Genomic DNA, 26,658 nt, shown 5'->3' on the forward strand with positions numbered 1-26,658 from the left:
CATGTGTATATTCCAATTTAGCAGGAAGCACACTGTGAATACTATTTTTAACTTACTCTTTTTGCTTAAAAATACATCGTAAAAAAAAAAATACATCGTGAACACTTTTCAACGTAATTAAGTACTCTGCTATAACATAACTTCTAATGTCTGTGAAAGTGTTCCACACATGATTATTCTATACATATTTTTTAAGGTTGGCTACATTTTATAAGTCTTAGTGACACTGCCTTCTCTGATCATCAAGAGAGATGGCTAGACCACTTGCAGAGTATAAGACAGTATAGACACCCAGGCATACACTCCATGGAGACCCCAAGGGGATAGAAGGTGCAGGCAAACAAGGAATGGAAGATGGTGAGCTTCTGGCCACTGGGCATGTACCAGCGGATTCTGGTTTTGTGTCCCCCAATCCCCAACAAAGCACACATCCCTTACCTGTACTGGCATAGCCCAGAGGTTTGGGCACAAGAAGAAAAACCACATGAGCTGGTTGGTGTCGATGGCTACCAGGTTACAGATCTGCCCGGCAGTCATTTCCCCCATGGATAGGTTGGAGGTGGACAGGTGCATAATTTTATTGTAAATTTTGGTCTGGAAATGAGAGCAGAGTGTTTCACATTTGTCATCATCAACATCCTAATCACCACCCCAGATGCCATGTGTCTCTAAAGTGCCAGGGGCTTCTCAGACATTCCCCCATGGAGCCCCAGAGCAGCTCTGTAAAGGGCACTGCATGATTGTTCCAGTTTTACAAATGGAGTAACTAAGGCTCAGAGAGGTAAAGGGCATTGACTATAGTTCAAGCAAGTCAGAGAGGCAGCATTCGCGTGAGGAATCTGTGCTAGCATGGCAAGCTACTTCCCCAGCAAGCAAGGCCTTTCCCTTGGAGACAGGACTTAATTAGCTTTTAAATCTTAAAAGCAGATTTTCACGTCCAGTTGTATTCTTGATTTACCGGAGGTCCGTGGAGAACACAACTTTAGAGCCATAAAAATGACGTAGGGTGGCAGCCATCTGTTTTAATGCGGCTTCTTCACCCGGGAAAGGGGGTATGCTCTGGGGCCAAGTCCTGTCTTAATTGAGCCTTTAAATAAAACAAGGATTCAGCCTGGGAAGGTCTTATGTGAGACAAATGCTTGTGTCGATCAGCCCCAGCACCTTCCGGAGTCTGGCCACCCCAAGGACCTTGTTCTACTTCCCCAGGGTAGATGGGGAGCAGCCATGGCAATGGCTCCCTGTGAACTCCGAACCTAAAAGCTCTATGTGCACGGTGACTGTGCCTCCCAGAAAGATGGCAATTGTCAGGCTCCGTGCCCTTAAACAAGGAAAAATGCATTCCCTTTAGGGATGCCTGCTCTTGAATGAAATTCTACTGTGCATTCTGTTGCAAGGTGGATTCCCAGCCCTTAATTCATCTTTTGTGTAAACCCAGGCTTTTTCATGGGTCAGGTCTGCTTAAAGCATGAACCTGTTCTGTCTTTTACGAGTTTATATATACCATGGGTAAGGTTTAATATAATGGCAATGACATTTTTTGACAGATCTATGCTCATCCTAAGTTATGTGCAATCAGTCTTTAAAGAATAATAATAAATCTAGTTTCAGTGAAGTAGGAACATACAGTAAACTATCAAATAAAGCATTATTAAGACCAGGATATAGAGAATTAGATGACCGAAACCTGGTATATGTCAAAAATTATATATAATACAGGAATCTTGCTTCATAACTTTTCATGCAAGAACTGTCGTTGTTCTCAAACTCATGAAGACATAAACCCTTATCTAGAGATTTCTGTAAATCTCGGAAAGGAAGAAGTTTTTCTCTAATTTGCTCCCATAATAAATGCCAGCATTTTCTTTTGGGGACATAATGAATTCGTGCAAAAGATTCAGACAGTTTAATAAAAATGATTACATGCTAATACATTAAAAAACCATATTTGGCTTTTTTAGTATAATTGGAAAATATTGGGCTAGTGTGTGATTTATGACAGAAATAGAAAGTAGATTTAATTACAAAACTGCTTGACTATGAAATTGGCTGCTGTTTGTGGTGATACATGCCTGCCTGTCACTGGAGGGGTCTGGACAGAGTTTGGGATTTTAGAGAGGTTTTCTGAACTAGCAATAGCTTGGTTCTCCTAGATCTGAACCCCTATGAGTCTTAGAGGGTCTTAGATTTTCCTGGGATCTTTCTACCATTCTCACTTGATGACATTCATGAGGAAATGAAAAACCACTGGAGATGGACAGCTTCACAAGCTGTGCACTATACAACTCCAGGGGGCGCCACTCACATGGACTATACCAAGATAACCAGAGTTTGGACCCAGACACAGTCTCCAGTCCAGGCTATACCCTTCTCTTCTCAGTTCCTTTTCTGCAATGCCTCTGATCCTGGCTCCCAGAGGACCAATCAATGTTCATGATTCTGAGAAACATTTCTGAAGAATGAGCTGGCTTTGGGATTTAGTCACAATTTCCTAGTGTTCTACTGACTTCATGGGAATTGCTGGGTATGGCAGAATCTGCCAGCTGTCCCCCACTATCCATTCTCTTCTTTCTGTAAGAAGAACTTCTAGCAGGGCATATATGGCTGTCAAGAATAGAGACCAGGGACTTCCCTGATGGCCCAGTGGTTAGGACTCCACACTTCTGCTGCAGGGGGCATAGGTTTGATCCCTGGTTGGGAAACTAAGATCCCACGTGCCGTGTGGTGTGGCCAAAAAAAAAAAAAAAGAAAGAAAAGAAAAAGAATAAAGACCACACTTTCTAGCCTCTCTAGGTATAGCCATGTGGCCAATTTCTCCCCAGTGGGATGGGAGAGGATCTGTGCAACTTCCGCATCATGATTTGAAAAGACATTAGGCCTTCCTATTGTCCCATCTTCTTGTCGGTTTAAATGTAGACACAATAGTGGCAATTTCAGTAGTCACATTAAACCATGAGACAAAGTCATGTAAGAAGGCTGGCAAAGCAACATTGCAGAAGGAGCCAAGGTCTCTGATGATTGTATAGCTGCCGCATCAGCCCTGACTAAATGTGCAAAACAAACTTTTAATCTATTTAAATCACTATCACACTGGGTCTCTCCATGCCAACAGTGGAACCAAAATTCTAATGAAAACACTGGGGCTTGGGGCTTCCCTGGTGGCACAGTGGTTGAGAGTCCGCCTGCCGATGCAGGGGACACGGGTTCGTGCCCCGGTCCGGGAAGATCCCACATGCCGTGGAGCAGCTGGGCCTGTGAGCCATGGCCGCTGAGCCTGTGCATCTGGAGCCTGTGCTCCGCAATGGGAGAGGCCACAACAGTGAGAGGCCCGTGTACCACAAAAAACAAAAAACAAAAAACACTGGGGCTCATCACCACCTTGCCTAATGGGGCCCTGAATCCTTCCTGACCTTGACCATCCTTTCAACCGACTCTGAGAAGGAAACCACAGCAGACAGGAACAAGAACCTAGACCCAGGGACTTACCAGGCCGGGTACGTCTCTCTCATCACGACCCAAGATTTAAGAGTTCAAATAGATCTTACAGTCTATCTAGTCTTGGTATGTCAGACATGCTTCTTTGTAACCAAAGAAGACTGTCTGGTGACAGAGCCCTGGAACAATGTTTATAGAAGGATTCTTAGGCTGCACTTGCACTCAGCAGGAAAAAGTGCTGTGACTGATTAGTGATGTCTGTCCCATTCAAGGCTGAGCAGTTGACATCTCAGATCTAGTCCAAGGCAGAACTAGGGCTAGAACTACTACATTTCCCAAGACCAGCCCAAGGCACTCTCCACTATGTCACACTGCCTTGGCAATGGTTATTGTTTCAAAACACTGTTAAAGGGTAACAAGAAAATAAATTCACAGCAGAATCATTCTTGAGTGTCCGTGAGGACAAATAATGCAGTTCTTATTGTGAAGTGAAAAGAATAATCATTCAAGTACCTGTATTGCTCCTCTCAAGTTAATTCCAGTTTCAATGGCGACATAGTAGGATGCTTGCAGAAATGTCCTTTGCAGTAGGAGGGCAAGGAACAGAAGCACGGCTAAGACGTAGGCATTAGCAAGGAACTCTTGGGATGAGACAAAGTAAACCCCGAGAAATTGTGTCTGTTGGAAAGAGAAATTCAGAGGTGGCAGTCGTGGCCAGCAAAATGACTGACATTGGTACCTGTTACTGGGCCATAGAGGCCATTATTATAGGACCCTCCATGCTTGCAAGCCTTGGGCAACTGTTTATGAGTGAAAAATCAGACTAGCATTCTCCTAACTATAGGGAGGGTTGCCTATACTCTTTCCATCAATAAACTTAGGTGAACAGAATGTGGCCCAGCTCTAACCTCATGCCCATAAATATGACTCTCAGCTTTCTGGCCACCAGGCCAGGGGAGCTCACTCTGAACAGGACAAGAATAAATAGAGCAAATCACAGAGCAGCCGAAAGTAGAACTGCTAGAACAGATCCCACGACGTGTGTTCTCTGCTACAAAAACTGAATCAGCTGAGGCCTTGTCCCACGTTCACCAACAGCGTGCACTATAGAAACTTCTGGGGAGAAAGACCAGCAGAAAACATGGCAGTAGTGCTCCCAGGCGAGAGATGGGAACTCATTGCCTATAATTGACTATTTCAGACCCAAGCGCCCCAGCCTTGTGGGCTCCTGGGACCTCCTTTTAAATGTAAGGCTTCCTGCACCTCCAGCAAGATCTCAGATGATACGCAGTGGGGGAAAAAAAACCCAAACACTTTGACTTCATTGCTAAAGATGCCAGGGAACAACAGCATGTGTTTCTAAATTCATCATCAACAGCTCCTGGGAAAACTTTGATCTTGATTAAGTCCATCGCTCCCCAGCAGAGCCACATCAGTGTTTCCATGAAGACATAGTTCTCCCCTTCCGGAGACCCTGCCCTGAACTTTGCAAGTGATTTGGAAGGGTGTGGGAACTGCTGCTGCGGGATAAAGAGTGGTGGGAACAAAGTGCTGAGAAGGAGCCTGATGGCATGTCCACACCAGAGCAGGCTGAAAGGGTCAGGATTCTAAGCGGAGTCCTGTTCCTAGAGTCAGAAATTCCTACATCCTGGATACAGGCCTTTCTGATGGTAGAGAAGATCTTGTCTCTTGGTTCAACAGGCCCCTTTAACCAGCTCTCACAGCTCCATGGAGCCGGTCCTGGTTACAACTGTATGGCCCTTCCTCTGTGGCATGGGGTCTCTCCCTTTTGGGGACAGCAAGGAAGCAGATATAGGGAGAAGTGAGGTCTCTTAGAAGGGGGTCCTACTGACACCTGAAGCCCCTGACTCTGTCTCATTTGTCCAAGTACAACAGGAAAAGGGAGAAGGGAGAAGTGAGAGGGTGGGGATGGCTGGAAGCAGCAAAATGGACCTTAAAACTAGGCCACATGGCTTAAGAACCTGACCTTACAGGGAAGCAAGGGGCAGGATACAATATTTACCAGGTGCGATGCTCACAATACGTAATGAGAAGAGTACCATTATTAGCCCAGTTTTACACATGAGGAAATGGAGTTTCAGCATGGTTAAGTGGCTGGCCCAAGGTCACATGCTGATAAAGGAAAACAACACGTGAACATGAACCTGTATGATGCCAAAATCACTACCGTAGATCCACTACTTAAGTCTCATCCAGTCTTTTGACCTTGAGTCTCCTGCTGTCAGCTACGAGCTTGTGACTTGTGGGGGACTGAAAGATGCCCACCTGCATGGTTCTGGGTCAAAAATGTAGTCATCCGGGCTTGGGAAAAACCTGGTCCTGTTCAACATGCCTTGGAATTCTTCTGTTCTACCAGCCTCTGTAGAGACCCAGCTCTGGAGAATAGAGTCCATAAAGCCACAAAGCACATCATGGGGGTTTATCCCAAAGGAAATAATTTAACATAAGGAAAGAGCTGTATGTGCAAAGATGTACTATCTCTGGATTATAGCAGGGGGAGAGTGCAAAAATCCATGTAAATATCTAACCACAGGGAATGGGTAAGTATATTAGGAGACTCATGGGAACGCTATGCCACCAAGAACCCCAGTTACCACGAAAGCTCTCGAGCAGCATGGAATGGCGCTCATTCACTGTGTCACAATGATCAGAAAGCACATACGCTGGGGAATGAGGGCTAGAAAAATCAACCGATCTCATTGGTTAGGCTATGGGCGCTATTTATTAAATGCACTCATCCGTATTTGTACATTTTTCACAAATTCTCATTTTTCAGATCTAAAGGCAAAGCCTTGACCCCTTCCCCTAACAACACACACACCCTAGGGTCAGAAATAATATTTATTTGGATCAAGAATTTTGTGACCTGTTAAAATGACAATCTGCTTGCAGGTATAAGTCATTGATTGGGTCATTATTTGATCTCTCTTCAAAGAGACAGCATAAAAGAGATAGAGGCCAGAATGGCTACATTTTGATGAAGAAGTGGGTTCTAGACTAGCCAAAGAGGGCTAGGATGCTGCCCAAGGAAGGCAGGCCCTGGGAAGCTTCAAATGGCTGTGAGAGCACCGGCATTGCCCAGCACCTTGAAGACTGGAGAGAAAAGGCCAAGGACTTACAACTTGACATTTGGCGGGTGGTAAATGCTTTGGAAGATCAGATGTCCTTGTCTCACATTTTCACAAGCTCTCAGGGAGGAAATTGTGTTTGTTTCCAGGGGTTTCCCCAGTAGCGCTCAATAAATGTATTTTAAATTAATCAATGCATATGATCTTCATCCCCCATCTACTCTTTATAGAAGCTATACATTTCCCCATTTTACAGTCGAGCCAACAGAGGCCTGCAGAATGTAAGTGACTGTTGAAGAGCGCAGAGGGAGTTTGTTGCAGAGGTAGGCCTAGCACCCAGGACTCTACAGGTCTGATTCCCGTTGCCCCTGCCTGGCCAGAGGTATGACTGGAAAGCCTCCTTTCCCTTGTTCTCTGGAGCTTAAAGGAGAGGGGGACACTTGGGATCTTGCTTCCAATTTTGGCAAGGGCCATAAAGTGAATTGCTTGTAGGTCCCAGTTCTGGGAGGCCCTGGGTAAAAACACTGAGAACTGTCTTTGACCACTCACAGACCAAGGCACCCAGCCATCCATCCACAACCATTTGACATCGTGGTTTAGAGCTTAGACTTTGAGGTTAGCCATATCTGAGTTTGAATTCTGACTCATTAGGTTAGCTACTGTGTCCTTAGTAAGTTCCTCAACCTCTCTGAGCTTCAGTTTCCTTACCTGTAAAATGAGGCCATTAAGGGTTTCTACTTCAGAGAGTTGTTATGAGAATCCAATGTAACAATGTAGGTAACAAATTTTTTTAGTAAGTGTAAGCAGTAACAGTAACATCTGCATTATTCATTGAAGAATAATTTCTTCTGTGCCTCCTGGGTGTCAGGCACGGAGCTGGGCACATAGAGGTCAGACAATGCAGGTCCTGTCTTAGGAGACTCAGGGTCAAGTTGAGGAAAAAGAAAAGGGGTGCTTTGATGGTGCAAGCATAGGATATTATGGGAGCACAGAAGAGGAGCAACTAATTCAACCAGAGGAAGGCTTCCTGGAGGAGGTGACATTGGAGATGCATCTTGGCAGCTGAGATGGGGTTAGTGACGCACACCAGACCAGAGCAGCTCATGGGCATTGTCGTAAAGAGACCAACCCACACGCTGACATCACAAAGTCACAGAAATGCATATAAGTTCTCAAAGTACCCACAGTGATAGCCACAAATATAGGCGACCAAATGGGGACACAGGTATACACAGAAAGAGACATACCAAGAGACACAGGGACAAACAGAAGGAACATACGCATATACTCATAAGCAGGTCTCAGGAGAACTCATTCAGAAACAACACACACTCACTAACCTACACATGACTCCCACTGAGGTTTAGAGGCCATTCGAAGCTTTGGCCCTGAGATCAAACCCAGACTATTCTTTTTTTCTCTACTCAGCTCACAGCCTAGAGCAGTGCTGGCAGGTTTCAGATGCCAGCAGTTCTTTATAAATCCTTGCCCGCCTGACAGATCGGAGGCATTCATGGCAGGTGACAGATTGTTGGAGGGGGTTGGGTGAGAGAGGGGGCTGGAAAGAGATCTATTGTGGGCTGTGCACAGCCTGGGTCCCAGCTTTCCTTGGGGAGTGGCAGGGGGACAGGAGTGTCAAAGATCTAGCAAGCTATATGACACTTCCAACAATAAAAGAAGCGATAAGAAATGCTTGTCCTTGAAGATGCCAAGGGCGGTATGATTCTTGCCAACTGTGAGTATCCTGGCAAGGGAAGAGAGGACAGGGCAGCCACTGATAATAAAGTAAACAATGGGTGCCTGGCTGTGCTGACTGCAGCAGGATAGATTCAGGCTGAGCAGAAAGAAGGGCTTTCTCACTGAGAGGGTTGTTAAACATTGTGACGTGTAGCTAGAGAGCTTCCTTCTTTGTTCAAAAAGACCAGAATAGCACCTGTCTCTCTGGGTTAGAGCTGCCTGCCGGGAGGCAGTGGAGTGAACCAAGTAACTTTTTTTTTTTTTCTTTTTTGCGGTACGCGGGCCTCTCACTGTTGTGGCCTCTCCCATTGCGGAGCACAGGCTCCAGATGCGCAGGCTCAGCGGCCATGGCTCACGGGCCCAGCCACTCCGCGGCATGTGGGATCTTCCCGGACCGGGGCACGAACCCATGTCCCCTGTATCGGCAGGCGGACTCTCAACCACTGCACCACCAAGGAAGCCCCGAAGTAACTTTAATAAATGACCCCTTTCCCCCACTTTCTGGGCCCAGAAGCCCAAATGAGAATTAAGCCATATCCCAAGCAACCACACGATTGAGGACTCTTTGTTGCTGACGCTGGAGACTATATTTACTTTCAACTCTCGTTTCTATGTCTGTAGTTTGCTGATTGTATTTGGGCTGCAGGGAACAAATATTAAATTTGATAAGGCCTGCTGCCACTGAGGCAGTGCCATCTGTCTCGGTGATTTATGTGCCAACAAGTAACTGAGACAAGAGCGTTCCAATGAGAGGGCAGCAAATCCCAGGGTTTGTGTATAAACAAAGAGAAAAGAGAAGGCAAAGCTAACATTCAGACGAACTAATATTCTAAGTGTTGTTCTCACCATCTCTTTGACACATCCGCCGTCAGAGTTCTTAGGAGACTGGCATAAGAGTTTTGAGAAATATAGGAAGGAGAAGACGATGTGGACAAGCTGATAAGGGCTCTGGCTGGTGTCACTTCCCCCTAATATTAACAATTGGCTCCATGCTGCTGCAGTTTTATCAATATGGAGTATTTAGGGGTCACCTAAGGTCAGACTGAACCTGAAGGTGACACTCCTGCGGACAAGAGAAGCAGTCTCTTTCCCCCTCTTTTGAGGCCAAATAAAGTTCAGCAGCTCAAAAGCCACTGAAGTCTAAATAAGCAAAAGGTCTTCAAAGTTTTTTTTTTTTAGGCTTTCTCAAGTTTCTTTTTTAAGAAATTGATACATTATTTAAGCATTTTCTAAAAGCATAAAAATTGTGAAGCACAGTAAAATTTTCATAAAATTTATTTCAAAGTTAATAGTCCTCACATTCTTGATTGAACAAGAAATCTACCCATCTTAGCCTAGCCAACTCCTATGCATCTGTCAAGGTCCCATTCAAATACCCTCTCCTCTACGAAGCTGTCATGATCACTGGCTGAGTTAGTCACTCCTTCTTCCCTTAGTTCCTTGTATCTACTTCCGAGTAGTAGTATTTAACACATGGTATAAAAATATTTTATTTATATTTCTCTCTCCTCCATTGGGTTTCACAATCCTTGGAGCCAGCGGTGATGGCTTGATAATAATAATCAATTTAGCATCATGATTGTAAATGCCCAGACTATGGAGTGAAAGAGACTTGGTTTCAAATCCTGACTCTGTCACTAACTAGCTGAGAGACCCTAGGGAAAGTTACTTAACCTCTTTGAGCCTCAAGTTCCTCATCTGTAGAATGGGAATTAAAATACCTACCTTATAAGTTGTATGGTTATGTGAATTATATCTCAATAAAACTGTTACAAAACAAACTTACCCTAAAGGGCTGTTTTAGGGATTAAATGAGATAGCAAATGGATAACTTCTGCACACAGCCAGGCATGTATTAAGCAGTCAATAAATGGTTGTTATTATTGTTAATCTCCTCATCGTAACCATTGCCTCTATACTCTGACAGCCTAACCCAGGTCTGGCAAATGGTAGGGTTCAATAATCATTTGCTGGGCTTCCCTGGTGGTGCAGTGGTTGGGGGTCCGCCTGCCGATGCAGGGGACATGGGTTCGTGCCCCGGTCTGGGAAGATCCCACATGCCGCAGAGCAGCTGGGCCCATGAGCCATGGCCGCTGAGCCTGCGCGTCCGGAGCCTGTGCTCCGCAACGGGAGAGGCCACAGCAGTGAGAGGCCCGTGTACCGAAAAAAAAAAAAAAAAAATCATTTGCTGAGTAAATCAGACAAACAGACTTGGAGTGTCTCATATTCCCGGCCAAAAGTACTCAGCTGATTAATTATACCTCTGGAAAAAACTCATATGAACCTCCTGAGGATTAAATGGTATCTGCAATTTTGGGGCCCACGAGATGAATAACATTACACAAGGGAGAGTCGTAAATTAGTAGTCAGATCCCTAATTAGTAATTCCCTGCATCATTTTTGGACTGTCTATTTGTGGTTAAAAGGTTATAATGATGTTCTGCTGGGAAAATAAGACTCTGAATTTTATTAGAGGTGAAAAGTTTTCCACTTCGTGACCATCTTAAACCTAAGTGGCAGCAAAGAAACAGATGGAAGAATTAAGTACTCCACCCTCACCCCCAGAGTGGATGTTATTGCCCCAAGGAAGGAAACTAAACCCCAGAAAGATTTTTCTGTCGCTGTTGTCCGACAAATTTCAGTCTATAGCATCTTTAGAGCTGGAAAGGCCATTGGATATCATCTAGTCCAATGGGCTTCAAGTATTTTTAAGACATGGAACTCTTTTTAAAAAAGAAATTTTAATGGGAAAGTCTAACATATTAATAAAACTGGGGCAGCTTTTAATAAAATTTGTAGTGGAGGGAGAAAAAGCCCTACACACGGAGGTTTCCCACTCTCCTCCCCACAACAGCAGCCACCAAGATGGCCCTGCAGAACCTTGAGTGCTGTGCATATATAAAACTGAAGAAGATAGATCCCGGAAAAGTTATTTCGAGTCTGTTAAGATGACATGAACTAAAAGCTAACAAATAGAAGCTCTAGACACTGGATAAACAAATGCACTTCCTGCAACCTTCCGAATGATGACGTAACTGAGAGAGGTATTATGGTGACTATGGTATGGTGAAAAGAGCAAGACGCCATAAATCCTCTAGGGGCACAAGCTTGCCTTCTAACATTTCTGTTGACCAGATGCAGAGCATCTCCTAGAGGGGGATATTGCTAAGGGCTCTGTGCATCATAAGGAGCTGCCCCGTTGCAGCCACAGCTCACACACTTCGGCCTCTTGCCCTTTCTCACCCGTGAGTGAAAACCTTGCAAAGGGTGCCTGCTCTACCCCTCGGTGGCCTACCTTGGGCTGGAAGACGCGATTCTCCTTCCCAAGGTGGTCCACGATTCCAAAGATGCACAGTGGCCCAGCGAAGCCCAGCAGGTCAGCCAAGATGCGGAAAGTGCTGCTGAGGACCAGGCGCCTCCCGAAGGCATGGCAGAGGGCCTGCCAGATGGCCCGGGCACCCTGTGTGCTTTGCATGTCCTTCCGCTGTCCAAAGAGACCCATGGCCAGGTCAGAGTGGCTGAGGGCCCGTTCACAGCAGGGCCCAGCCTCCCAGGATGCTCCTGGCTCCTGCTGCCTGGGGAAACCCAGTGGCATCTGCTGCAAAAAGGTGAACTCCAGGAAGAAATTATGGAACCACCAAGTGTGTGGTTGTGTGGGTCCATATGGGGACCCAACATGGTCCAGGTGGGGAAACTGAGGCCAGATGATGGATCAAGGTCACAGAGCTGGTCAGGGACTATGTGGCGAGCACAGCACTGTAATGAGGGAGTAAATATGCCAGTCCAGTGCCGCTGTGTCTGCCTCAGTGTCTCCCCTTGATGCTAGGGCAGAAGCAGTGAAGGAGCACTGGACTGGGAGTCAGGCAACCGGCTCTACTACCTACCAGCCACGGGCCAGCTCTGGGGAGGTCACAGCTTTTCTCAGGGCCTCAGTTTCCTCATCAGTGATTTGGAAAGATGCCTGCCTAGCTCAAATCATAGAGTTATTGTAAGGATCAGGCTACTAATGCCCCTGCTCTCCAAATGGATGAAAATTCCCACCTTTACAGTCACTGGGCTCCAAAAGGAAGAGCACAGGGCATGGGAAATCAGTACCTCCCTTCAGGGCCTCAGTTTCCCCACATGGACAATGAAAGTGTTAGACCAGACGAGCTAAACTGTGAGGGCCATTCCAGCTGTGGCTGTCCTATGAGTCTTTGGTCTTGGACTTGTCCCTGGTTCACTGTGTGACTTAGGGCAAGCCTCTTCCTCTCACTGGGATTCAGTTTCCCCACTGTCCCATCAAGGGTTTGACCTGATACTTTCTGATGTCCCCATCTGTGACTCTAAACCAGAGGGCAGGGAATGGATGGTGGGGCCATGCCCCCACTGACCTCCTGGGCATCAAAGGCCTCGCAGAGCCGCTGGTAGTTGGTGAGGGCCCTCATGGCAATGGGCAGCTTCCCAATGGCTCGGAGATCAATGGGCTTCTTGTGGGCAGTCTTGATGAAGGCGTTCATCCACCAGTACGTGCCTTTGGACAGCAGGTTCACGAAGGGCTGCAGGAAGCGCACCCCCAGGTCCTGCAGGTCCTCTGGGGGCTTCACTTCCCTCGGCATCTTGAAGAAGATGTATCTCTGTGGGGCACACGGGTCACTGAGGATGGGTAAGTGCACCTTCTCACCACCCTCCATTCTGCCTCAGCAAAGATCTGGGGTTGTGACATCCCACCCTTGACCTCTAATAGATGGGGCCATCATTTGCCTATTCCCAGGAAGAGGATCCCCCCAACTCCTCTTGGCTACCAGTGCCAGGGCCTCCTGACTCATAACCCTTCATCGAGGGCCACTCTGAATCCCCTGGGGTGGGTTGGGCTGGGGAGGAGCAGGAATCTCCCATATACCATCTTCTCCTACAATTCTGAAGATGCCATTGTGTTTCATGTAGGGTTTGCAGAATGTGGAGTCATGCAGACCTGGGTTTGAATCCTGCCTCCTCCGCTTACTAGCAAGGTGTCTTTGGACACATCTCATCTAAAGTGTATCCTCATCTAAAAAGGGGATGATGTGAGGGTCAGTGGACGTAGGGAATATAGAAGCCTCCATAGCCTGCAAATCACCAACTAAAGCAGAGGAGTCAGAGAATGCAGATCAAAGGAGCACTTTATGCTCATCAGACTGGCGCAAATTAGAAATGGCTATAGCCCCCCTTGCTGGTTGGAGAAAGGGAAAGCGCTTTCTGATTCACTGCTGGTAGGTTACAGCATTTCCGGAAGGTAATCTGCAGCATCAATTAACATTTAAAATACACAGACCCTTTGAGAGAATCCACTCCTTGGATTCTCTCCCATAGAAATAAAAGCAGCAACACATAAAGATATAGGAATGTTGAATATGCCATTATTTATGAAGGTAAAAAGTTGGCAACAAAGTGAATGCCCATCAATAGGGTAATGGCTGAATAAATCATGGCTCATCCATACGATGGAATATTACGCAGCCATTAAGGAAGCGAAATTAACCATCTCAGACTTGGAGGGAGTCACAGGGGATATCTGTTAGATGAGAAAAGCAAGCTGTGAAAAACTATGTATAATATGATCCCATTTTTATAAAACTAATATTGAAAGAAAAAAACAATACTTATATGTGTTGAGAAGAAATTCTTAACACATTATATTAATTATATTAATAAAAGCAAAGAGGTATTTAAAAGAGGTATAATAAAAGGTATTATATTAATAAAAGCAAAGAATGGAAGGACACATACTAGGCTGTTAATCTGGGTTACCTGGGAAGATAAAGGTTGGGGGAGGGAAGGGTATGACGCTCAGAGAGGGAAAGGGGCAAGCAAAAATGATTAAAAACAAGACATGTATGCAGCCACATTTACCACATTTACTCATTCATGTGTAACTATATGAATACATTAAAATAAGCCTCCCCGACCTCAAAAAGAAAAAAAAAATCAAACAAACTCAGAGAAGCCACTACCTGAAGCTTTTATTTCCTCTCTATGGGATTAAACCCAGACTCCTACAGCCTCAGCTGTCACTTCCTCTCCCCCTGGGAGCCTGGGGTAGAGGGCAGCTGGGCCAGATGGAATGTTCCTCCTGAAACTTTTCCCACTGGCCTCAACTCACCTTTTGGGAGCAGGTAAAAGAAGCTGACTCCTTCTAGGGTTTGGCTAAGAAGAGGGTGGGGATCCACACCCAGGCGCAGGACACGGGTCAGAAGCCCCGCCCTGGCCCAGGTGTGTCCTCAGGTGGGTGGCAGCCCAGGAGCGGCCTGCTTACCCTCACCCTGATGACGTTGACCTCCACGAGGAGCAGCATCCCGTAGAGGATCACCAGCAGCCCCGTGAGGCAGAAGCGCAGCTGCGAGAAGCCGATGGCGTGGTCGTAGAACTTGACAAACTTGATAGTCTTGGTGATGAAGGCCAAGGTCCAGTAGACTAGCAGGGCTGCCGAGGGGAGACAAGAGAGCACGGAGGATGTGTGTGCACATATTCACGTGTGTGTGTGTGCAACTGTGTGGAAGAGGACAGAAAATAAGTGTGTCAGGGAAGAGGTGTATGTGCGGACAAGCAAGTGTTACGGGTGTGAGTATGCACATTTCTGAGTAAGGGGGTGTCTGTGTGTGTGAATATATGAGCATGTAATTTTGAGACGACTGTGCATACATTAAAACATTCATGATAGGCATGTTCAAAAATAATAATCATCTTATAAGTCAAGGTGGTCAGCCAAACTTCCCTTTACAATAAATAAGAAGAAAAATAGTGGAATTATTTCTTGAATTTAACTAAGTTACAGGCACCATACCAAATAAGCACTTAAAACATATTTATCTCATTTATTTCTTATATTAGCCTTGTGAAGGAAGTCCTGCCGTCATGCTCAGTTTAACGGACAAGGGAATCGAGGCTCAGAAAGGTTTGGTAACTGATCTAAGGTCACACAGCCATTAAGTGGACTAGCCTAGTGCCAGAGCCTGTGCACGTAGGCTCCACCCTACAATGGCTTCCTTGCGGAATTCCCAAGCTGGGAAGATCTTAAACGTCCTTCAATCTAGCCTTTTCATTTAACAGATGAGGAACCTGAGGCCCAGAGAGAGGAGGTGACATGCCCAAGCTCACTGCAAGTTAGTGACAGACAGAGGGTGAGGGCCTAGGTCCCTGGCCCCCAAGTCCAGAGTCCACTACAGCATGATGATGCTCCTCAGGGAGCCTGGGGAGTGAGAGATACAAAAAAATGAGTCACAGTCCTGAGAGGCAGTGTGTATAGTGGTTAGAGCTGGGCCTGCAGCCAGATACCCCTGGGCACAGATCCTCTGACTTAATAGCTATGTGACCTTGGGTAAGTCATTTAACCCATCTAGGCTTCAGTTTCTTCATCCATAAATGGGAATAATAATAGTACTACCTCAAGAGTCGTCATGAGCAATGTATGGAGAACATTTAGCACAGTGAGCCTGGCACACAGTTGGCGCTCTTTGGATATCAGCTGTTAAGATATTTGTTATCTCCAGATTTCAGACCTTGGACCATAAATACCAGGAGCCATCTGTGGATTCTATCCTGTAAATTCCCACCACCCCCATCCAAATCCACCAGTAAACCACAGTCAGCTGGTGACAACAAAAGACAGCAGTAACTAAGTCCCCCTTTAGGGGGTGCTTTAGCATAGGCAGTCCTTCCCCAATTACCCCCTAGAGTCATACGCTCTGCAATATATGATATATATGATCTTATATATGATATAAGGTCAGTCTAAATGCCTAGAGCTCCTCTCTAGAGGAATCACAGAGAGGGAAGGAGACTGTCACCCTGCCTTCATCCCTAGGAGGGCCAGGACATAAATGCCAGGGCATCTCTTGGGGACAAAAGCTGGGGTCTGTCCCAGCCTGGCTCTGGGCTGGGAACTAGGTTGAGACATTGAACTGGGGAGGGACAAATGCCACCTGAGTGAGAGCATTAGGATAGAGGGCAGGAGCATCTGCTTCTGGTCCCAGCCCTCAAGACTGGGATGATGTCCCTCAGCTGGGTCAGGTCTCCAGGTCACAAGGAATCCCCTAGCTGGGGGAACATTCCCCTGCATCCACACCTATACTCTCCCAACAGACTCTATCCCAGGCACCAGAACCTCTTTAGACCTTCGCGAGGGTTCCTCCTGAGGCCAAGACTTTAAAATATGTCTCAGATTGGTCTTGCCGCTAACACGTAACAGATATGGTTTGATTTGATCTTTATAAGAACGTTATGCCTTAGGCAGGGACTTACTATTCCTGTTCAGATGGGGAAACTGAGGCTCAGAGAGTGTCTTGTCCAAGGTCACACAGGGAGTTAGTTGAGGACCCAGGACTAAGCCCAGGGGTCATTTCCACAGTCCCATCCTACAGTGCTGAGCCCTCAGCCTGTTGCCAGACACAGCAGCATTCGGTAAAAGCTTAGTGCATGTCCGAGAGAACAGGAAAAAGGAAAGAAAGTAGTAAAACACAGGGGCTGCTGGTGAGTTTTAAACTCTGAATTCCCATTACCTCTGCTTCTTCCCTCCCTTTCCTCTCCCTCATCCCCACATCCTACCTATTACCAAATTCTATTTTACCTCCTAATTATCTTGAATCCATTGACTTCTGTCCATCTGGGTGGCCACCTGGGTCAGGTCACCATCATGTCTCCCCTGGACCGCCTTAAGAGCTTTCTCATGGCTTCCCCACTTCCCCTCTTGCCCTCCTCCAACCTAGCCTCCGTAGAGCAATACATTTAATCAAATATGATCTCAACACACCCATGTTCATAGCAGCATTATTTGTAATAGCCAAAAGGTGGAAGCAACCCAACTGCCCATTGATGGATGAATGGATAAACAAAATATGGGGTGTGTGTGTGTGTGTGTGTGTATACACACACACACAATGGAATATCATTCAGCCTGAAAAAGGAAGAACATTCTGACACGTGCTACAACACGGGTGAAACCTGAGAATATAATAAGTTAAATGAACCAGTCACAAATGGACAAAATAGTGTATGATTCCACTTATACTACGAGGTGCCTAATGTAGACAGATTCATAGAGACAGAAAGTATTATCGAATGATGGTTTCAAGGGGTTGAGGGGAGTTATTGTTTAATGGGTGCAGTTATTGTTTAATGGGAAGATGGAAGAGTTTTGGAGATGGATGGTAGTGATAGTTACCCAACAATGTGAATGTATTGAGTGCCACTGAACTGTACACTTAAAAGTGGTTAAAATGGTAAGTTTTATGTTATGCATATGTAAACACATACACACACACATCCCAATCCTCAATGACTTCCCATCGCCCTTGGGATAAAGAATAACGCCTGTAGTGTGGCCTTCAAGGTCTTGCCCCACCTGTCACTCCAACCTTCAAAGTTCAGCTCCCTTCTGCTCTCTGCACTTCAGCTGCTATTTTTTGCCCAGATTTCCTAATGTGCTTTGCATCTTCTGCCTCTGGGCCTTTGCACATGCTGCTCCTTCTGCCTGAAGCATTCCCCTGTCCCTTCTCGCAGTTAGTTCCTACCTATCCTTCAGTTCTCAGCTCAAACATGACATTCTCACAGAACACCTGATCTCACCTGGGTCCAGGAACAAGGTTACTTCGCGGGACAATGTAGGGTGCATCATGGGTCACCTTTCTGCAGGACTCCAGACCTGTGACCGGACAGAAGCTTCCTCAAAGGGCCAGCTATTCCCCTAATACCTGCTGTCCTGCAGCTGGGGTGCATCCTCTTCCCTTTTCCCTGTTCTAGAATTTCTGGCTTTGTGGAGAGCAAAGCTCTACCAAAGGGGGGAGTTAGTCTTTGTTCCTTGGAGAAGGACTGGTCAATCCATGGGTGGTCATTTGTGCTTTGCAGAGAGAACATTATGCTCTTTCTGGAGAATGAGAAAATGAACTCGCCAGATGCCCAGACAGGGTGTTTCCAGGGGCACCGGTCAGCCAGGCCTCGTGGTTAATGAGAGGCCTCTGTGCATGAGGAGCTGCTTCAGACGCTGGCGCGGGAGGCTCTCCGAAGCTTGTGTTTAACACCTCTCCATCTGTTGCCCCCTAGTCCCCCAACCACACTCACTTGGGGGACCCTGGGGTGGGGGCATCATCTGGACGATCCTGATGGAGCCAGCTCCCGCCTTACACAGGAAGGTAGACCTGTGATCAGCTTGGGAAACTTTCTCTACCCACTCATGACACCGTGCTGTCTCTGGCTTAGCACAGAGAGTTCCAGACTCCAGATGTCAATTAGATGCTATGATTCCTAAAAATCATAGTCTGACTTAATGACACACGGTCTGACCACAGCCTAACAGTCAGATGTACAGCCCCGGCCTTAGACATGCAGACTGAGCCTCACACAGAGGCAGATCTGTGGATTTATACCTCTGGCCTAAGCACAGTCTGAGGACCCTTAGACACACAGTCTCAGCCTTTTTAAGAGCCTCCTTGGGTGCCAGACTCCTGGATCTAAACCTGAATCTGAGGACTTCCCTGGTGGTCCCGTGGTTAAGAATCCACCTTCCAATGCAGGGGATGCAGGTTCGATCCCTGGTCAGGGAACTAAGATCCCACATGCCGTGGGGCAACTAAGCCCGTGCGCCACAACTGGAGGGCCCACGCACCGCAACTACTGAGCCCGTCCGCCACAACTAGAAAAAAGCCCGCGTGTCGCAATGAAGAGCCCACACGCCGCAATGAAAGATCCCGCATGCCACAACTAAGACCCAGTGCAGCCAAATAAATAAATAAATGTTAAAAAAAAACAAAAACAAAAACTTGGCTCTGGCCCTTGACTAGCTGGTGAGACTAGTGCAAACCATTTAACTTCTGAGCCTCGGTCTCCTGATCTATAAAAGGGAAATAATAATGGTACCTACCTCATAGAGTTGTGAGGATTAGATGAGTTAATATGTAAAATGCTTAGGATCATGCCTGACACGTAGCAGGTGCTAAATGAGTGTTCCCTGTTATTATTTGTAACCTCTCTGAGTTTCAGTGTTCACATCTGTAAAATGGGGATAGCAAGAGTACAAGAGGGAGAGTGTGGGGGTTAAGTGAGATAATGCACGGAGGAAGCTTAGCACTGAGCCTGGCACACAGCACACACTCAGTAAATGTCAACATCCATCACTGTTGTTTCTGACTGGGACCCCGGCCACATGGTGTCAGAAGGTCTAAGCAGACACTCCTAAATGTTGGCAAACCACAGGCTCTGGTCCTGGGGTCCTTCTCTTTCCTCCAGGTTACCTCATTTGGGCTCAAGATGCCACCTAGGAAGCCGTGACTATCAGACCTCCTCTGGAACGCCCAACTTGTTTATCTAACTGACCGCCTGACACTTGAGCTGGCTGTTTCAAACTCAACTGTGGCCTAAACACCCCAACTCCTGCTCCTTTGCCATGTCAGTTACTAATACCGCTGTTCACCCATGTACTCTGGCCCAAAACCTAGGAGTCTTCCTTGTTCCTCTCCTGGCCCCTGACCTCATCTCCTACCATTCTTCCTTGGGCTCATTTGCCTTCGACCATACTAGCCTCTTTGCCAAGTTTGTTCCTATCGGAAGGCCTTTGCACTTGCTGCACCATTTGCATGGAAACATCTACCCCCAAATATCTGCATGCTCACTCTTACCAGAGACCTCCTCTGAGCATCCTATACAGACAGTAACACGGCCTTCACTCTCTACCCCTCACCCAGCTCTATGTTCTTCATAGCATCATCACTACTTATCTGTTTGTTTGTCTGTTTACTGTCTTTGCTTGTGCGTCTCCTCCACCAGACTGGAAGCTCCACGATGGCAAGAATTTCTCTTCTCTACTTCTGAACCTCCAGCACTTAGAACAGTGCCTGGCACATAGTAAGTCCTCAGCAAACATTATCTGAAGGAACAAATGGAAGTACCTATCCCTCCCCGTTTCCCACTCCTCCCCTTTCCCTACCAATCAGCAGCTTGGGGAAGTTGGAGGTCTCAATGTTGTGATAGTAGATCACAGAGGTGACAGCAGCCATGAACGCCATCCCGGCCGGCATGTACAGGTGGAGATGGCGGGACTCGGTCACCCTGAGATAAGGGCAAGAGAGACGGAGAGAGAGAGAGGGAGAGAGAGAGAGAGAGAGAAAATGTAGATGAGCTGCGTCGTACCCTAACAGAGTAGCCCAGGCCTCGTGCTTAGGGCCAGCACACAGTGGGGACTCCAGAACACACATAACCGTATCGTTCCATAGCATATGCTGGCAGCTCTGCCCAGCCCAGACCCCAAACACACCTGTCAACTAAGGGGCCCAGGCGTTCACACAGAGATGCTATGAGAGCTCGGTGTTCAGGCTTTGAAATTCATGGCCTTCTCTCTCTGGGTTCACACTTACAGAATCTGGCATAGGGGAGCTGGCCTTGGCAGTCGCAGCTGCAAAGCTTCTGGCTTAGAACCAGCTTATCCCCCTACAGAGGCCTCAGTAGGTGGGCTCTGGTCTGGTGATAAGCCCCATAGGGAGCCAGAGCTCCCTCCCAGAACTCAGCTTCTCCACGACTGGTGAGGAGGCTCGACTTGCCTGGTCCTGGTCAAGCCCTTCCAAGGCTCCTTTCTATAGAAAGCAAAATTCAAAGGCACAGGTGATGTGGCCTCAAGTCTTTTTTCCAGCACTGCCCAGCCTGCTCTTTCTAGTGAAGCTATGGTTAGGAACCCCTCCATTCCCAGGAGGCCTCCTCCAGTCTTCTGCTTCAGTGCTGCCCTTGCTTGCGCTGCTCCTTCTATCCGGTGTGCAAAGAGTCCCTGCCCTCGAGAAGCTGACAGTAGGGAAGGAAGCAACCATGCTCAGAGCTAACTGTCTGACTAGGCAGTCTAAGGAAGTGGTATTGCAGATGGACAGAAGGCTGAGAGCACACAGAGGAGGGTGGGCAAGCAGGGAATGCTTCACAGAGGAGGTGGCACAAGGCTGAACTTTGAAGGATGAGCAGGAGTTCAACGGAGAAGGTGGGGGGCATGAGGAGAGCCATGTTGGGACCCCAAGTGGTCTGGTGGGACTAGGATATAGCATAGAGGCAGTGTGTTTCCCTTTTTCCTCGCTAGAAGAACCACAAGTTTGCTCCAGCAGCAACGCGCCCAGCCCCAGGGAATGGATGGTGATTGGTTCAAGCAGCCATGCAATTGCACACTTCTTTGTCAGTGATTGGTTTAAGAGTGGCCATACAACCCAATTCTGGCCAATGAGATGTCAGGAATGTCTGTAGAAGATGATCTCCTGCATAAAGAAGAGGCTTGTGGGCAGCATGCCCCCTTTTTCCTTGCTTAGTTGATGCCTGGAGCTGGGCAGCCATCTTGTAACCATAAGAGAAGATATGGTGGACACACAGAGTATGGCATAGAAAGATGTGGAGAAGCTGGGTTCCTGATGCCATTACTAAGCCACCACACCAACTAAAAAAGGTGGCCTCCAGATTTCTTGTTAAATGAGACTGTACACGTTGACGTTCTTCAAGCTTGACTAGTGGATAGTCTCAGTGCGAGGTCTTCGCACTGTTACAGGAGGTACAAGGCAGTCACTCGTGGGGGCACTGGAAACAACCAACACCCTGTCCAGGAGGTCTTCAAAATGCTTGCCTCTGTCCTCCTTGAAATAATTTTGAAAAACTCTGTACTCCTGCGTACATTTTTAAGTGACATCCAAAATGTTATTTCGTAAGTTTAAGTACGTTCATTTTTTTTTGCAATAGAAAGTAGAAATGATAAACATTTTATAAGATGAAATAAGACAGTGAATAACCATAATTGAAATAAGTATTTTATGACACGACTTAAATAGATTTTGGCTGCTTTACTGAATAATATACACCGACTTAGATAAGAAATTAGGTAAAAGTTTTATATATGGCTTTTTCCAGTGTATGGTGGTCTGGGAAAACATTCTATATTTTAAAAAAAATTCTAAATAACCTATACTGCTTTGGTTGTTCTGAATTCAGAGCATCACAGAGAAATAATACTTAAAGGAAGACAAGAAGCCCTACAGGTTAGATGCCTTACTTAATCACTAAATGAGGCTTACCTTAAACTAAACTCCAGTTTGAAGGCCACTGCTTTAACGGCTCCCCTCTCTCATCTGCCCCGTACACTTCCGGCAAGTCGGCCAACTCAGGACAGGGACTGTGGCTTCTCCTCATGTCCGTTCCCCTTCCCATCCTCCTTCATGCTCCCCTGCCCAGGGGTGCAGGCCACAGATGGAAACCAGCAAATACCGGATAAGTGCCTATGGAGGAGCTGACCTGCTCTCTGGGGCGGAGACGGCGATCTGCACTGAGCTGGAGAGGTTTGGGATCCAGGTGCTGCCCCACACAGGAGGGCCTGCTGCACAGCCAGCAGGACAGAGTCCCCAGCCATATTCTATCCAGTCTCCCACATTCTGGGAATATACTAGCTGCCCAGGGCTCTGCCACTCTGCACTCTGCACCCTGTCTATGCTCTAATTTCATCCTCCACTGCCCTATGAAGCAGGCAAGGCAGGGCTTATGATGCTCATTTCACAGGTAGAGAAAGTGAAACCCAGAAGGGCTGGGTGACTTGTCCCAAGTCCCACAGCTGGTGCGTGGCATAGCAGAAATGCTAGCAAAGACCCAGGTCTACCTTCTCTGCAGGAAGGGTATTTTCCCCTCTGTTGTTTTGTTCATTACAGCCGGGTGAGTATATTCTGGCTGGAGGGCTCACAAGGCATCCCTCCCATCTCTAGCATCTGTGCTGCTTTGGAAGGGGTGTTGGGATGGAAGGCGGGAGGCGGACTTGTCACCTGCTAGTTATGTGGCAGTATGCATTCTGGTCCTGCTCATCTGAGGGCTTTGATAGCCAGGAGGAGGCCCAAGGCAAGCAGTTATCACAGAGATTACTGCTGAAGCCAGGATGCAGGGACATTGGGAGTGGGAGGGTGAGGCAGTGTGTGTGTTGGTGGGGGTGAGGATCCCATCCCCCTGCCATCCAGCTGCAGGAGCCAGGGCTGGCAGGAGTGGAATCTGGGCATAGTCTGATTCCAGCTCAGAGGGATTGGACCTCAAATATTTAAGCCAAATGTCCAGCACCCTCCACCACCCCTTCACCCAGGCAGTCACTGAGCCTTGCCGATCCTTCCATTCTTCCTTAGTGAGATGGCTGCTTCATGTCCTCCTCATCTGCACCCCCAACTGCTGACACACCACTTTTGGCTGCAGTTATCTCTCGCCTAGACTACTGCAATCAATCCCAAGTGCTGCTTCTACCTCCAGCCTCTCCCTGCTTCCACCCTGCCCTCAAGTTCTCACCTAAAAGTGCTGTGCTGATTACATCTCTTCTCTTCCAAACTGCCTAGAAAATTCAACCCAAACACTCAGCCTGGCATGTGAAGCCTTCCTGCAGATGCCCCCAGTTTCCAAATCTCAGCCTCCATCACTCCCACGTGTTTCATGCTTCAGCCCCGCCGCGCTGCTGCACCACTCCCACCCTGCCTGCTTCCCCTCCCACCACTCCCCACTCGCCCACGGTACCTTTCTCACGACTCCCCGCTGGCCCTCCCTCTCTGGAACTCCTCTGCCTGTCAGAACCCTAGTCATCCTTCCAGATCCTGCTCAGAAGTCCCCTCAGCCATGAAGCTTGCCCAACTCTGCCTTCCTTTATCCTCCCATAGTACTTACTTGTGACGTTATTTCATTTATTCTCTTAAGGAGTCCCTAAGGGTCTGTGGAGCTTTCTCAGGTGCCTTGCACTGTGCATACAAAGATGAATAACATGCAGATTCCAACTCTGAGGCCTTTCTGACTTAGGCGGGAGACAGTTTGCAAACAGATATAGATGTTAACATACAGTATGACCTATGCTGTGGCAGAGTTGTGAAGAGTATGCTGTGAGGTCCAGAGGCAAGGTGGGCATGGGGAGAAAGCCCATAGGAATGAGGCTAGAGAGAGGGAGGGCCGACTGTGAGGAACCTGGATGCCAGGCTGAGGACTTAGGACCTTGTAAACAACTGGGAACCAAGGAAAGATCTTAAGCAAGAGTGATTTTTTTCCCTCCAAGAAGGTAATCCCAGCAGCTTGTGGGAGAGGCTGGGCATATCCACTCTAATAGGCTCTAGGATCATTTCACCAGGCCTTGGTGTGCAGATCTGGGTCCCCTCCACCCTGCTGCACTGAGAGCAGGGCCTGGTCCTCACTGTCCAGTGCCTGGCACAGAGAGCCTGGCACACAGATGTTGGGTAAACAGTTGCTGGATTTATTAGCAAATGAAACGATATTGGCTCATGGAATGCAGCTGAGCTGGGGTCTCCCTGGGCCTTTTAGGAAGCACCCTTGAGTAGATCCACTCTCCTGGGTCCTCTGAGAGTCACTCACCCATCAGACAGGATGCCCTCTGCGATCTCACACACCAGGACGAAGAGCAGCATGAAGGTCAGGATCCAGCGCAGGTTGTGCCCAGGGAAGTGGAGCCATGTGCTGTGGTGGATGTGCACCTTGGAGCTCTGACTGCCCCATCCTGCAAGGAGAGACAGGAAGAGGTGGGAAGCCTGGCTCTCCTGGAGGAGGTTTCGTGAACCCCAGGAGGGTGCTTAGGCATTGGGTCCATGGTGGGGATGAGGTGTGTCCCCATGACAATGCCCCAGTCTGGTACACATGAACTAAATGTCCTTGCATGAAACCCCGGACCCACAGAGGCCCACATGTGCAGGCACCCATTTTATATGCCAACTTCTTGTGTGACAAATAACCGCGTAAATAAACGTTTGGTGGAGAGCAACAGTGTAAATGCTGGTACAGTTTTTGATACACATGTGAACATAAGCTTCCTTCCTATTTCTAGTTGTCTTTGTCAACAACTAGCAACTTTTTGCTTCTGCAGCATCTTCCTCTTTTTAATTTTGTAGCAATTTTTCCTTTCTTCTCAAAAGCTGTATATGAATCTTAAGATTTGCTTTTTTCTTAATTAGAGCAAATTAACACGTTTTGGGGGAGGCAGGGAACACCCTATGAGTTGACAGAGCTAGCTAGCTTGAGAAATTCGAGGTCTTGGAGAGAGATAAAGGGGACCCTAGGAAAGAGGCACACACAACTGTCTGGGCGGTGACGCTCAACTCTGCGGAGGGCTTTCAAACAGGGGCGCTGGTGGCCTCCGTCAGGGGCGCTGGTGGCCTCCGTCCGGGTCGCTGCTAAGTCGGATCGGCTCTGCCCCGAGCCCGAGAAATTGCGCTCCGGAGACGCGCGTGCCGCGGTGTGGTTAGCTGGGGAAGCGGAGCCTCTTCTCGATCAGGGCGAGCGGAACCCCAGGATTGCCGGAGGCTACTGACCACTGTCAGGTTCAGCCCCTGGGAAGCACAGGGTTCGCAGGGCCTCCACCCAGCCTCTGAGGCTCAGGCTGCACTCCTCCCTGGGCCCAGCTGAGGCTGACGAGAAGGGTGCCTTGGGGGAGGGGTGGCCCGGCTCCCTACACAGCGCCTCTGAGGTTACAGCCCGACCCCCTCCCGACCTATCCAGCGCGTACAGAGACCCCTGCTTTCCCCTTTCTCCACCCCAGCTCTGGCCCTGCGGTGGCAAAACTTGGGGGTCCCCTGGGTCAGGAGCCTCCGTTGTGGTGCGTGCGGTTTCAGGGACACCCCGGGAGTGAGGGCTGTGCGGGTGTGTGAGCGCCGGCACCGCGGGGCATAACACAGGGCAGGGAAACCCAAGGGGGAGGCGAGCGGCGGTCGCCTGGCTGCAAGGGGACGCGGAGCGCTGCGGCGCGCAGCGCCTCCTTCTCCTCCCTCCCGACCACCGTCCTCCCCTCCTCCGCTGCTCGCCCCGCGCGCTTACCGATGAAGAGAATGGGGAAGGTGATGAAGAGCAGGAAGACGTGCGGCACCACGTTGAGCGCGTCCACGAAGCAACCGTTGTTGAGGACGCCCTGGTCCACCCGGTAGGCGGCCGAGTGGTTCTCGCTGCCGCAGAAGGCCAGGGGCATGGCGGCGCGGGCTCGGGCTCGGGCTCCAACTGCGGCTGGCTGCACGCGCCTCCCGCGCTCTGTCCCCTGTAGCTCCGCCGCCCGGCCCGGCCGTCAGGCCCCAGCCCCCACCCCGCAGGCCCCGCCCCGTTGGCGCTCCGGCTCTCCCACCCCGCCCAGCTCCTCTACCTGCGGGGCCTGAGGGGTGGCAGGGAGCCCGACCCGCCGGGCCGCGCTGGGGCCGAGTTCCAGCTGTGGCGGCCCGCACGATGCGCTGGGGGCCGCCTTGTGAGTGCCCCGCTGCGCGCGTGCGCTGGGGAAGCAGGGACGACAGGCTGGGTGGGTGGGCATGCTCGAGTCTGGATGGGAGGGTGAGGGGTGCAGAAGAGAGGAGGAGGGTCCTCGTGGCTCGGGAGTGGGCGCGGTCAGAGTCTCGAGTGTGACCTCCCTGCCCGGGGTCTGAGGTGTGAGCTCACCTGG

At 48.5% G+C, this 26,658-nt stretch overlaps 1 protein-coding gene across 8 annotated transcripts in view; it reads right to left on the reverse strand.

Annotated features, from left to right (window-relative positions):
- Positions 1-26,199, reverse strand: part of ABCC8 (ATP binding cassette subfamily C member 8) — a gene marked incomplete at both ends in the record, with an annotated part of 75,934 nt that extends 49,735 nt beyond the window's left edge. For 6 of the 8 annotated variants that reach the window (XM_082660674.1, XM_082660671.1, XM_082660670.1 and 3 more), the window contains 8 exons: positions 439-594; positions 3,946-4,110; positions 11,554-11,742; positions 12,632-12,874; positions 14,533-14,699; positions 20,194-20,315; positions 24,600-24,741; positions 26,052-26,199. In XM_082660674.1, coding sequence (XP_082516800.1) covers positions 439-594; positions 3,946-4,110; positions 11,554-11,742; positions 12,632-12,874; positions 14,533-14,699; positions 20,194-20,315; positions 24,600-24,741; positions 26,052-26,199 — 1,332 coding nt within the window. The remainder of the gene's footprint in view (positions 1-438; positions 595-3,945; positions 4,111-11,553; positions 11,743-12,631; positions 12,875-14,532; positions 14,700-20,193; positions 20,316-24,599; positions 24,742-26,051) is intronic. The other 2 variants (XM_082660675.1, XM_082660673.1) reach the window with 1 other exon arrangement.
- Positions 26,200-26,658: the final 459 nt, after the last annotated feature.

Source organism: Grampus griseus (assembly GCF_964374135.1).
Source record: "Grampus griseus genome assembly, chromosome: 8".
NCBI classification, from domain to species: Eukaryota; Metazoa; Chordata; class Mammalia; order Artiodactyla; family Delphinidae; genus Grampus; species Grampus griseus.